Source organism: Triticum aestivum, chromosome 1A, assembly GCF_018294505.1.
Source record: "Triticum aestivum cultivar Chinese Spring chromosome 1A, IWGSC CS RefSeq v2.1, whole genome shotgun sequence".
In the NCBI taxonomy this organism is placed as follows: Eukaryota; Viridiplantae; Streptophyta; class Magnoliopsida; order Poales; family Poaceae; genus Triticum; species Triticum aestivum.
Window position 1 is genome coordinate 10,010,347 of NC_057794.1, and position 12,911 is coordinate 10,023,257.

At 48.8% G+C, this 12,911-nt stretch overlaps 1 protein-coding gene and 1 long non-coding RNA gene across 2 annotated transcripts; one reads left to right on the forward strand and one right to left on the reverse strand.

Annotated features, from left to right (window-relative positions):
* Positions 1-1,512: 1,512 nt before the first annotated feature.
* LOC123183131 (zingipain-2-like) lies at positions 1,513-5,419 on the reverse strand. The gene is made up of 4 exons (XM_044596211.1): positions 5,081-5,419; positions 3,579-3,777; positions 3,007-3,330; positions 1,513-1,763 (listed from the first exon to the last, which is right to left on the reverse strand). The coding sequence occupies exons 1-4, from the start codon at positions 5,417-5,419 to the stop codon at positions 1,513-1,515; spliced, it is 1,113 nt and encodes a 370-aa protein (XP_044452146.1).
* Positions 5,420-11,489: 6,070 nt separating this feature from the next.
* LOC123067060 (uncharacterized) lies at positions 11,490-12,168 on the forward strand. Its single transcript, XR_006431517.1, has 2 exons — positions 11,490-11,790; positions 11,919-12,168. It is a non-coding gene; the product is annotated as an uncharacterized lncRNA (long non-coding RNA).
* Positions 12,169-12,911: the final 743 nt, after the last annotated feature.

The window sequence follows — 12,911 nt, forward strand, 5'->3', positions numbered from 1 at the left end:
AAGCGGACAACGACCATCACCAGGGCCATTGCGCTTCAGGACTTCCACGCCGGACGGGAGGCGACCGCGAATCCATTGCCACAAGAAGATCCTAATTTTCAGAGGGAGGCGAATCTCCCAGATGGAGGTGAGCGCCTCATGGCCAAGCGAGGGGGCGATGGTCTGGTAGAGAGATTTAGTGGGGAATTGCCCAGACGGCACTAGGCGCCATCTGGATTGGTCATCTTCAGTCGTGAGATCAGGCTCGTGCAATGCAATGCAGTCGAGCAGCTCCTGCCAGTCCGCGTTTTCAGCCGGGCCGAAAGGTCTCCGGAACGCGAGTTGCCCCAAGTCAATAAAGGATGTCGCGACAGAAATCTGCGGGGCAGCCACGATGAGAACATGTCGGGAAAGCGAGCCATGAGGGGCGAGTCTCCAGTCCATCTATCGAACCAGAACAGCGTGGCGGTGCCGGACCCTACCTCAATCGAGGTCCCAATCCGGAGGACTGGAAGGAGCTGGATGATGGATTGCTAGAACTGGGAGCCCCCAGACCGCTACCAGAAAGCGAGAGGTTGGCCGCGAAGGTATTTCCGCTGAATGATGCGAAGCCACATGCCACTATATCTGATTGGAAGGCTACGATCAGGTGGTGCACGAAGTGGACCTAGAAGCTCCCGATGAGATTCGACGTGGACAGGGTGGGGCTCGCCGGCACTGACGGGCCCACCCACTATGGAGGCCGAGTTGTTGAACATGGCCGCCACTGCCGTGTCCATTGACAACCGCCCCTCATGCTTCTGCTATCCGAGAGGCAACGGCATGGTTGGTGTCCCATTGCCGGAAAACAACAAAGGCACTGCCATCGAGGTACATTAATTTTTCGGATCAAGCTCATAATAAGTCAATCAATCAACATAACTCAAGCAACAAACTACTCCTTCCGAGATCCTAAATTAATTGACGCAACTTTAGTACAACGTGTGCTTTAGTACAACGTACACTAAAGCTGCGTCAATAGATTTGTACCGGAGGATTCAAGTCGGCAAAGGCAGGACTATAATCGAGGGTGAGAGGGTAGCACTGCTGGGTTATGGGTCCGCGGTGCAGTACTGCGTGGTGATGGTGGCCATGGTGGAGCAGCATGGCCACGACCAGAGGGTCACCGTCGCAGATGCCAGGTTTCGGCAAGCTATTGGACCACGGCAAGCCGTTAGACCACGCTCTCTCATCAGGAGCCTCGCCAAGTCCCACAAGGTGATCATCACCGTCGAGGAAGAGTCCATCGGCGGGTTTGGCTCTCACGTGGCTCAGTCCCTCTTAATACAAACCAAACCAGACAAGTTCAAAATGTGTAGCAACCTGTCATCCTAGCACGAAGTTCACCATGGAATAGATATAAAATCATGCATGTCATACAATAACATAACAAAGATCACCGGTCAAGTTGCTAGTGAGGCAAAATCTAGAGCTACAACAAAAAAGAGGTGGGATTTCACAAACAAAGGTCTAACCAAGATGTGCCATCCGATGTTAGTCAATCACTGGATATAGTCCTCCATACATAAACATACCCAAGGCACCTCGCTCGTCAGTAACGTGCCTACGGATCCTCCCAAACCCCCCCTCGCCCCAATCCTTTCCCCACAAGTTCTTGAAGCGCCAATACTTAATGCCATCAGGATCCATACCATAACCGACAATCAGGACAGCATGCCATGTAGTTGCGCTACTATCAGGTACAGCTTCACACTCCATGATGCCTCCTTTGTAGTTAAATAGATGAGTGAATTCCAGTTTTTACCCCTAAGTTTAACATTTTTGACGCTAATTACCCTATTTAAGAGAATTTCATCCGGCATACCCCATTTAACAAAAGTGTTGCCATAAATTACCCTCTTCTATTTTTTGTGAGTGTTCTGATCTATGGGCCCCGATTACCAGGTCCACGTGGCGTGCCACGTCGTCGGTTTTTTTCCTTGGCGACTTTTCTACAGACTGAACCGATTCGCCAGCTTCTGCCGACCGGACCGGGCCGATGGCAAGCACACGCAGACGCATGTCCTCACCGATTTACAGGTCGCTTGAGTCTGATGCACCACGATCCCATCCAATCCCGCCACGCATATCTCGCTGGAGTCTGTTGCGCCACGCATGGATCACTAGAGGAGAGGGTAAACCCTGGACTTTGCCCATGGATCACCGGAGCATCATCAAACCAATCATCACAGAATCACTAGAGGAGTTAACTGCACCCTGCATCAAGCGAGAACTATTCACACATACAGTAGGCCAACGATGTATGCACAGGGAGTCTAGTTCCATGGAGAAACAATTCAGAGGAAGAAAGAAATACCTGAACTTGCTGACAGTGACGGGCGGGGCGGGATAACGCGCCAGCATGGGACTACACGCTCGAGGCACGGCAGCCGCACGCCGTTGTCGTCGCCGCCCTTCAACACCCTCCGCCACCGTCACGGCCCTTCAGCACCGCCGCCACCGTCGCGGCCCTTAGGCACCCGCCGTCTCCGTTGCCGCCATTCAGCACCCGCAGTTGCCGTCGATGTCATTCAGCACCTGCAGCTGCCATCATTTCCCTTCAGCACACGCTGTCGCCGTCGCTGTCGTAAGCGAATCCCTAACCCTAGGCGCGAGCGAGAGCGGTGAGTGCGGTAAGAAGCCGGGCGACCGGTGCGTGCGCTAGGCTAGACGTGAACGCGGTGCGGCCCGGGTCGAGCGTCGATCGCCACGACTGACGGTGCGTGCGGTTCAGCGATCCGGTCGGGCTCAGCGGCGCGGACTGGTTTCACATGAGGAAAAAACCCAGAAAAACCGACGACGTGGCATGGCACGTGGACTTTGAAATCGGGACCCATGAATCAGAATGCTCATAAAAAATAGAAGTGGGTAAACCCTGGCAACACTTTTGTTAAATGGGGTATGCCGGATGAAATTTTCTTAAATGGGGTAATTAGCGTCAAAAATGTCAAACTTAGAGGTAAAAACTGAAATTCACTCTAAATAGATCAGGCGTACCCTGTAGACGGACAACCACAGGCCGCTTCGCTACTGCTTCCTCGAGAGCATCCTCGGTCAAGTCGACGCACCAAAAGCCTAATATACGTGTTTCTGCTGCTACTGTCTTGTCCCTCTTGCAACCCGAAGCACTTCTCTTGGCCATGTATGGGTAGGATGATTCGCTCGAGAGTCCATTATCCTGTATGTACTTGAAAGCAAGTTGATAGTAGCCACCGTTGCAACCGTTGTTCTCTGTGTTGCAGTCGATAAGCTCTTGAACCGATAGGGAGATCGATTGCAAGGTCTGCAGATAGTGTGCTGCTTCAACCGATGCTGTTGTAGCCATGGCCCAACAACAGCCTGCAACAAATGAGCAAGTTAAGGTTGTGGTGTATGCTAGCTATGTCAACAACTGTGTTGCGTAATTACTCTTAATTAAGCGACCCCTGCCCGCATAGCAGGAAATAAACTACTACCTCTGTAAAGTAATATAAGACCTTTTAGATCTCTACAGGGGGAGTAAGATCTACTAATCGAGCAAATTCAAACACATGCTAGTCAACAGCAGAGAAGATCCTTACCACAACCGTCTTGTTTCCTCACAACCGGAGAGACGGCGCCAGCTTCGACCCAGTCGATCTCTGATGGGCGGGTAGACTTCTCAGCATGCTCTCCAGTCTTGTTCATATGCCAAACTCCAAGACGAAGAGCAATGTGTACGGTGCACCATGCAGGGATCGCTATGACATGCATCTTGTGGTCCCTGGAAAAACGACGCAACTGCATACTTAATTATACAAACCTCGCTCATGAGCAATCTGATTAATAGAGGGACATGACGCACGTTTACATTGTGACAACCATGCATATATTCTAGGGTTTGTTCGCTGAGGAAACATGATGCATGTCTATGATGATGAAACTATAAGAGTCAGCCGCCGCGGGATTGACAGATTTACTACTATAAGAGTCTGCCGGCATATCATCTTAAAATTTACGAAGTCACCGTAGACACCTCGTCGTCGATGAGAACGTCTCCTTCCACTGAATGCGCATCGCCGGAAATCCTGAAACAAATCCAGGAATAAATGCAAGCACCAGGATCTGAACCCTGGTGGACTGGAGATACCACAGTCCCTCTAACCATCCAACCACAGGTTGGTTCGCTCCTTTTCATGTTTTTGGTGGGTATTTTCTAGAGAAAATTAATCAAGTAACATAATTTTTTATACAACATGAAAAGTGAAAAACAAATGTTAACATACCTCAATATAATTGTTCAATTATATGGAATGCAGATTAATATCATATTTGGAAAAGGTTCCTGTAGATATAAGAAAACATTCATGTATTGGAAAATATTTGTATATATTCCTATAAAACAAATCATAGGCTTAAACAAGGTTCTTTCACGCACGTTTGGACATACCTTCATATAGTTTCCGACACATGTTCACATTTTTCCCAAAGAAAAGGAAAGGGAAAATGAGAACGGAAAAGAAAGTGAAATAGTTAAAAGGGGGAAATAATAGACAAGGATAAAAAAGTGAAAAAAAGCTAGGGGAAAAGAAAAGGAAGATGAAAAAACAAAATGAGCGGGAGAGAAAAAAATAGCCAAAGAAGGGAAGGTGCTTCATCTCGTTTTAGCCGCGACCTATGGGCTGAATGCATAACATCCTCAAGGAGGGCCCCTTTTTTAAGAAAGGCTATCATGGCTAGTTTTATTAAAACTCAAATAATGTTTACAACGTCAAGGAGGGCCTTAGTGCCCCTCCTCTGTGTGGAAGGTCTGTTAAAATTTAGCTCATCAAACGGCCCCTTATCCTTCAACTCCTTATATTCTTATAGCAAAAAAAAAAGCGGTTCCTAGCCGAACTCTTAAATTTAGCTCTTAAAAATATTCACACAAATTTGAACATCAATAGCCCAATTTGATTAAAACTACATTGCATAGGGACATCACCAATATGTTCAAACTACAGTGCATAAACATGAACTTAATCTCGCTGATTCGAACGAAACAATAAAAAAAACTAGTCGACTTAAACCTAATTAGGATCTACTTCGGTGTCATCATTGGAACCCCTTTCTTGTACAGCTCGAGCTGCCGGTGCTTCTCGGCGAAGAGCTTCGGATACATCCGGTGGAGCTCAGCCATATACTGCTCATTGGCGCTCCCTGCCTCTAACCGCTCGAGAGCCTCCTGGTTCTCTCGCAACTTGTGGAGGGAGACCAATAGGGGGTCAATCTCGACGCCGGCCGGGACATTGCAGTTGTAAATGGGGAAGTTGAAGTTGAGTTTAGTAGCGCTGTCGTACAGGGCCACCACATTGAAGCCATACACCCTCGCTGCTAGCTTGACTAGAACGAGCCCAGCCAGTACCAGACTCCGGTGTCCGTGACCTTTATTTCCGACACCCATGTCCCCCACGGTTGTTGCGGCACGTTCTGGTACTTCTTGTTCGGCTGTGGTGTCGGCAGGTCGACCGTGAAGGAGCGGGAGGAAAGAGCGCCACCACGGCAGCCTTAGATGGGTTGTATGCCGGGGCGTGGATCCACACTTCTAATCGGTGGCGACGACCTCCAACGGTTGGATTCCACCATTTTGGGGTCTTGCCGGTCGATTGGAAGGTTGGGTGGAGGTGTGTGATGGCTCAAGGAAGGCCTGTGGGGACGTGCGGGCTGGATTTGGGCGGTGGTGACATCGATGCGGTGTGGTGTGGGGACGAGACTTACCTGCTCCCCTCGTGTGTGCCCATCCGTGCTCCCGCCTACGTGGGTTGATTTGATTGGAACAAAATAAGGCGCGGCCCCACCCCCTTAAAATCAGGGGGGGAGATGATTAGATTAGAAAGACAAAAGAAAAAAAGACAGCCGTAGGATGAAGTGGGAGCACGGATGGGAGCATGAAGAGGGAGCAGGCAAGCCGGATCCGTGGTGTGGGAGGGGTGGAGATTTTTTTGAAGAAATGGCGCCAGAAGAGTTATTATATAAACGCGGGCTGATGCGAGGAGTAAAAATTATCCTTCTCTAAGGGTGTCTCCAATGGCAACCCGCAAACCTCACGCAACGGTCCGGACCATACTGTCCGGTCCGTGAAAGCCATCCAACGCGGGCCCATATCGGTCCACGGGGCGGTCCGACCGCGATTTCTCCCGCAAACTGGACAAAAGTAGGGGAAGTTTGCCAGAGTCCAGACCGATCCGAAACCCGTTTCTAAACGCCCTAGTCCACAAAAAACATCTCACCCCTCCCGCGCGTTTTTGGTCAGCGTCGGCATTGAAGTGGTGTGTCGGCTGATAGAGCGCTGCCCGCGCCGCTTCCCGGTGCAGGCCACTGCCGCGCGTTCAAACAATACGACGGATGCCCGTCTGTCAGTCTGCCGCCCGCATAGATGGCACGTGGTTGCCGAGGCGTCTCCTCGGGCGCCACCCGTCCGTCCGTCTGCCTCTCACCACTGCCCCAATGCTCCGGCCATAGTCAAAGTCATCCCTCTCCACAGCACTCCCCGCCATGTATCCTTCCGCTGCCAAAGCTCACTGGACAAGCTTATGTCGGAGCAGAAGAAGGCCAGGGAAGCCATTGTTGTGGATTGGCAGGCTAGTAGGCAGCGAAAGGACGTGCAAATGCAAGACGCCTCCTCCGACGAGCCAACACCACCCCCCCCCCTCTTCCTCCGCGGCACCCTCCTCCTCCGCTCCACTCTCGCCGGTGCATTGCACCCTCACCATCGACGAGGCCCGTCCCATTATATGAACATGGTGTGGGAGGAGCGGGAGGAGCAGTTTCAGGAAGCGCAGGCCGACGCCAACTACAACCACAACCTCCTCCAGGAGCATCTGCACGCAGAGGAGCGGGTCGCCTCCGGCAGGGCAGTCGCGTCGGACACAGAGCTGGCAGAGCAGGAGGCGCTGCTCGAGTCCTATCGGTCCTCCAGGGAGATCCGCCTCGCCCACTGGCAGTACCGGCAGCATGTGACGGAGGTGGCGGCCACCGGCAAGGAGTGCGACGACGCGGGCGAGGCATTGTTCGGCACTGAAGAAGAGGACATCGCCGAGACCGTGCCCCGGCGCCACGACGACGAAGAAGCCAGAACATCCGCGGGCACCGCCGGCAGCGAGGAAGAATAGTGCATAGTAGGTCGCCTTCGCTTGTGTCCCGGGAAGGCCACAGCTCCTTCCCTCCCGTCGACACCAAGCTTGGTGGGCTCAACATCTTCGGCCAATTAGTCGCTTGGCGGCTACATGGAGGCGGGCAGCTTCAGTTCCCGGGGCTCCAGAGGCGGAGGTCACGGGGGCGGAGCTGGTGAGCGCCGAGGCGGAGCTGGAAAAGGCGAAGCTTCTGTTCTCTTGGTTCATGATCGGACAGGGGGACAAGGCACCGGTGATCATTTAGATTAGGTATTAATTATACTCCAGACACCGCCTCGGCCAACTTTGATGTATTTGTAATGAAATTCGTCATGTTTATATGAAATCAGACCATGTTTATATGAAATCCGGACTTGTTTGAATGAATTTCGTCCAGTTGGTTGGAGTTGTTGTTAAGATGTATGCGGCTAGCATTGGATGGCTGCCTCCCGCATCCGTGTCCACGAACTGATACCCCTATCCATGGACGGATGCAGAATTTTTTTTGGTTTTTTGCGGGTTGTCGTTGAAGATGCCCTAAAGACTATAGAAGGGATCGGCTTGGTCCAGTTTAGATGATTAATAAAATGATTTTTTTTATACTCATCTAAATGCTTTTAAGTGATGGGCTAGGGGTAATGAGTTTTTTTATACTCATCTCTACTCGGACTGAATTTCAAGAAGAAAAAAAGAACTTCTACTCGGACTAGTACTCCGCGTACACAACAAGCCTGGACACGAGGAAACCAAATTAACACCCAAACTGACTCCTACACGAACAGAGCTCTCACTTACGTAGACTTTGACAAGATTTACCTAACAAGCTGTAGTATATGTAGAAGAGGGTGGGATCGATATATACGAAAACGAGATCAATATACGAGTAGCAGAAGAAAACGCCATGTCGGTGCCGGGTGAGGTGTCAAACCTGGACCACGACGTGGTGACGGAGATCCTCCTGAGGCTACCGTGTACCTCCGTGCTCCGCTCCCGGGCCGTGTGCAAGGCGTGGCACCGCATCACCACCGACCCCTCGTTCCTCGCAGCCCACGCCGAGCGGCGCCCAGCCGAGCTGCTCGTCGTGTCACGCGAACCTGAATCTGAATGGGCTTACCAAGATCGTGTCGACACAATCCCGCTCTCTCTCCGAGCCGACGACGGCCCGGCGGGGTGCCAGCGTGAGCTCCATTATCCCGAGCATTGTGATGTTCACTTGCTGGTGGGTTGCTGCGATGGGCTCCTGCTGTTCCTGCTCGGCAGATTCCCTCCGGGCCAGTGCTGCTCCTACTTCTTCGTGTGCAACCCGGTGACCAGGCAGGGGACATGGCTAGACCCGCGGCAACCTGCTGGTGCTCTGCGGCTTCTACCGCCACGGCCCGTCCGGCGAGCACCGGTTTCTCGTCCTGGCCAATGAACCGCAAAGCCCGAAAAGCCTGATGACTAACATGGACTTCTTCACTGGCTCCGCCGCGCACTATGTTTTCAATTTCTCAGCCGCCACCGTGTCCTCAGAGGCTCCTCGCCGGCTGGGACCGGTGCCCGGAAACGTAGTCGTCAAGCCCTACGGCTCCGAGAACCAGGTCCCCAGCCACCTCTACCATCGGGGGAAGCTTCATTGGACGACGCATCCTCAGGCCACGAGCACGGGCAAGATCTTGGCGTTCGACACGCTGTCCGAGGAATTCCGGCTAATATCGTGCCCGGTGCGGCCAAGGGGCCAATACTCCTACCTGCACGACCTCTGCCTCATGGAGTTGCACGGTAGGCTAGCCATAACGACCAATCTACTCTGTGGCGAGTTCATGGAGCTCTGGGTGCTCGAGGACTACGACGATGACCGGAGCTGGTCACACCGTTTCCGGATCCAATTGCCGCCGCCGTTCTGTCGACATTGGACGTTGGGCACCGGTATCCCTAACGTCATTCTTGTGGGAAGCTACATGGAAAAATTAGCGGCCGTATACCATCATACCGAGAAGTGGAGCGTAGAGAAGATAGGGTTTATCAACAGCAACACATCGGCTCGTCACTTTCTCTTCAAGGAGAGCCTTGTGCCACACCCCTTTTTTGATCCATATTAATTTTGTCATGGAAAAAAGTCACGCATGATTCTCATCAATCACTATATATGCTCAGTCCACATGCATATAGTATATACTTTGCATTCAGAATTATACCCAAGCAACATCCATGTACTTTGCCTTGAACTTCCTATCACTCTCTCGGATGCGTACCTGAAATGAGGAATATTAGTGGTAGTACTTACTACTCGCTCCAACGTTAGTACAAAGTTAAGACACTTATTTTGGAATGGAGGAAGTACATATCAATGAGGTAGCTCTGGTATGTCCTTATAGTCCATTGGAATCCTTTCATCTTGATTTGTAATACTCCTACCTACATCTGTTTGCAAATGTACTTTTTTCTTTGTCTTTTTGAAACAAAAAATTACATTATTCTTAACTATGTGCCGGTCCTAGTATTTCTCAAGTAAGGTAGTATTGTTTTTATTTTACAAAAACATTTCATAATATGTTTCTGTGTTACCAAATAATATAAAGTTAAACGACTTCGTTTATAAAAACTAGTGGAGTTGCCTGCGCATTTGCGCGGCTAGAGTTTCCTATTAATATAAAAGTTGTTTTAGAATCGAGATATTATGCTGCATTGATAGCATTGTCTAAACTTAGTAATGAGTGCACTATAAAAAATCATGAAGATATTAGAAATACAATTGAGAACTTCAATTGGAGTCCGTCTGAATCCAATTGCATATTTTTTTTCCAAACTTGCAATATCTGTTGTTTTTCGATCATGCCTATGTGGTTTTAGATTAACTCGCATTTTTATGCATGATACAAATAATTAAAAAATCCGTACTACTTGCTTGGGATTTGTGTTGTTTGCAACCTTTTTGTTAAAATATTATCTCCAATTACGTCCAATTATTTCTTTTTCTTATGATGTTGCACAATATATGTTATTGAACTATCTATCTTGCTAGTTTGTATGTAGTTATCAATGAGAGACATCCTAAATCACAAGGGTCGAGAATATACGTAAAATCACATCGACATGATTCACATACTCATGACCATGTCATTGTTAGTATACTTTCATGGCAATCACATAAATGATTGGACAACTTTCGTTGGTAAATTATAAAACATCTCATTTCAATTCCTCCTATATAGTTTACAATATATAGTGTATATGTGTTTTTCTGATAATTGTATCTTTAAGCATGATTGAAACAATTTATTCCATCCTTGAAATTATTTTTATTTTTCTAAGCTCTTTTCTCTTTCTACCAAAATAACATATATTATCTTGGTGCGCACCATATCCAAATTGGTTTGACTATTCTCTTGCCATTTATGGGTGCCTAAACAATGCTAATGATCGCCAATTCATGAGTAACTTAGATCGACTATTTTCTACACATCTCATATTTTATACAAATGAATCCATATGTGTCAATATATCTAAGATACCCAAGCATATTTGTATCTGACACTCTTTTTTTCTTGCGAGAATTGTATCTTATACTATGCGCTGAACATAAAGACTGTCACTGCATGCTTTCTGACATAGAATGGTCCTATGCAGATCATTCATTTTAATTATAATTCTACATTCTAGTTAAGGTTGAATTTGTACATAAATCAAAGTCCTCCATGTATTCTTAAGTTGACCTATTTTCAACTATATCTGGAGAACTATAAATTTGTGGTATATATGAATATAAGCTTCCAATTTGACAAAGCGGATGAGATGAAAAAGTGATACCATCATCAGATAATTAACCAATGACATCGGTGGTGATGTTATATAGCATGCATGAAGCCAAACTTATGCGTAAATTAAATTTTACTACGTACAAATATTATTCTTGAGTCTATCTTTTTTTTACTACATATTGAGTACATATGAATTGCAATATTTTTATTTTATTTCTATTTAAATTTTTAATATCAGCTTTTGTTTTATTTACCCACATGATTATTTTACTAAATATCGAACCATATATTTAAGGTAGATATTGTTATATGGTTTTATCTAATATATCATCAGGTAATTAACTGATGACATCTTCTGGCAAAAAAGTAAAAATCACTGATGACGTCAGTGATGATACCGGGGAGTGCAAGCACCCATATTGTCTTTCATAGCGAATCTGGTTGGTAAAAGGGCTAGTTCCAGCCGCTAGGACGTTCTACTTTATTGGTAAATGTTTGCGACCGGCACGCCGGCCGAGTGCGCATCGTTGGATTTCTTTTTGATTTGATTAGCCATGTCATCACACATAGGCACTAAACGCGTGACTGTTGGGGGACCCAGTCACCGCTCGTGACTCTCGTCTTCCTTTTCTTATCCATTCGTTGCCCATCCGTATTCTTATCCAGCCAGCCGCCCAGGAGGCGAGCTCGTCGTCATGGCCGCCGGCAAATCGATGCGCCTCATCTGATTCGTATGCGGATCGCCGACGCGGGATGCACCCTTCTCCATGGCCGCTCGCAGCCACGGGCGCACTCGTCGCCTTGTCCGCCTTCGCCAGCAGCTGGATGCGCGCCCTCTCCATGGCCGCCGCAGCCAGGGTGCGCCCGTCGCCATGGCCAAGCTGCAATCGGCCACGGTAGCGGCGAGTTCATGCTGGAACCAGGTTTTTTTTGCTGGATCTACCTTTTTGTTTTGCTACAGCCCCTTTCGTTTTTTTCTACCATCCCCATTCGATTTTGATGAACATCTTCGTTGTTTGCTGGAACCGGTGCCCCGTTTTGCTGCAACCAGCTGGTGTATGTGCTATAAGGTCGATGCCTTGCCGGAGGAAGCTACATCCAGCGGTGAAGATTGCTGCATCCAACGCCGTTTGATGTCGGGAGCTGCAACCATGCATGTCGGAGCTGCAACCGGCTACTGGGGGAGCTGCAAGAGGGGTGGCCATTTGTGCGGACGCGTTTTCTTTTTGCCGATCCAATTTTTTGTTTTTGCTGGAACGATGTATTTTTTTTTATGGAACCGAGATAATTTTGTGCTTCAACTATTGCAGAGCTCTCAATGCTCATCTCGTTTTTGCTGAAAGCATTATTTATTTTGCTTCAACGTACCATCGGACTTTGATCCGTGGCGAAGATTTTTGCTGCTTTTGATTTTTGTTGCTAGGCACTCCGACCCGCGGCGAGCCGCTTCAATTTTTGCTTTCATCTTGTTCTGTTTTTGTTGGATCCAACTATATTTTTTGCTTCCACCATGATGAGGACTAGCAGCGACCGGCGGCCGGTGGCAACGACGGTGATCGGCGACCGCCGGGGAGGGCAGCGCCAGGCGAGTGCGTCGAGTGGTGCTTCGAGGTCGGGCGCATATAGTTCATCCATGGTGACGTGATGGAAGTTTTTTCTAAAAGACATCTGATGAAAGAAGAAGAGATAATCATACGGCTAAGAGTTATTTTATCGAACGATGCTGGTAGGACCGGCCCAGTGAGCCGGCGCATAGCAGTGCCCTACTTTATTAGGCTGTCGTTTTCCAATCAGAACATGGAGGACGACTTCTGTATGGATATTGGACTTGGGGAGTATTTTTTTTCCTTTTTTGACCCCATTGGACTTGGGCATATTACATACGTGCCTGCTCGTTCGAAGCCGAACGCGCTCGACGGCCTCTCTCGCGCCGGCGTGCCTCCTCCTCCGCCTGGAGCTCTAACCTCCGCCGGATCTCGCCATCCCCGCGCCCTTCGAGGGATCCGAGTCTAGGCGCTCGTCCCCGTCTTCCCGGCCTCCTCCG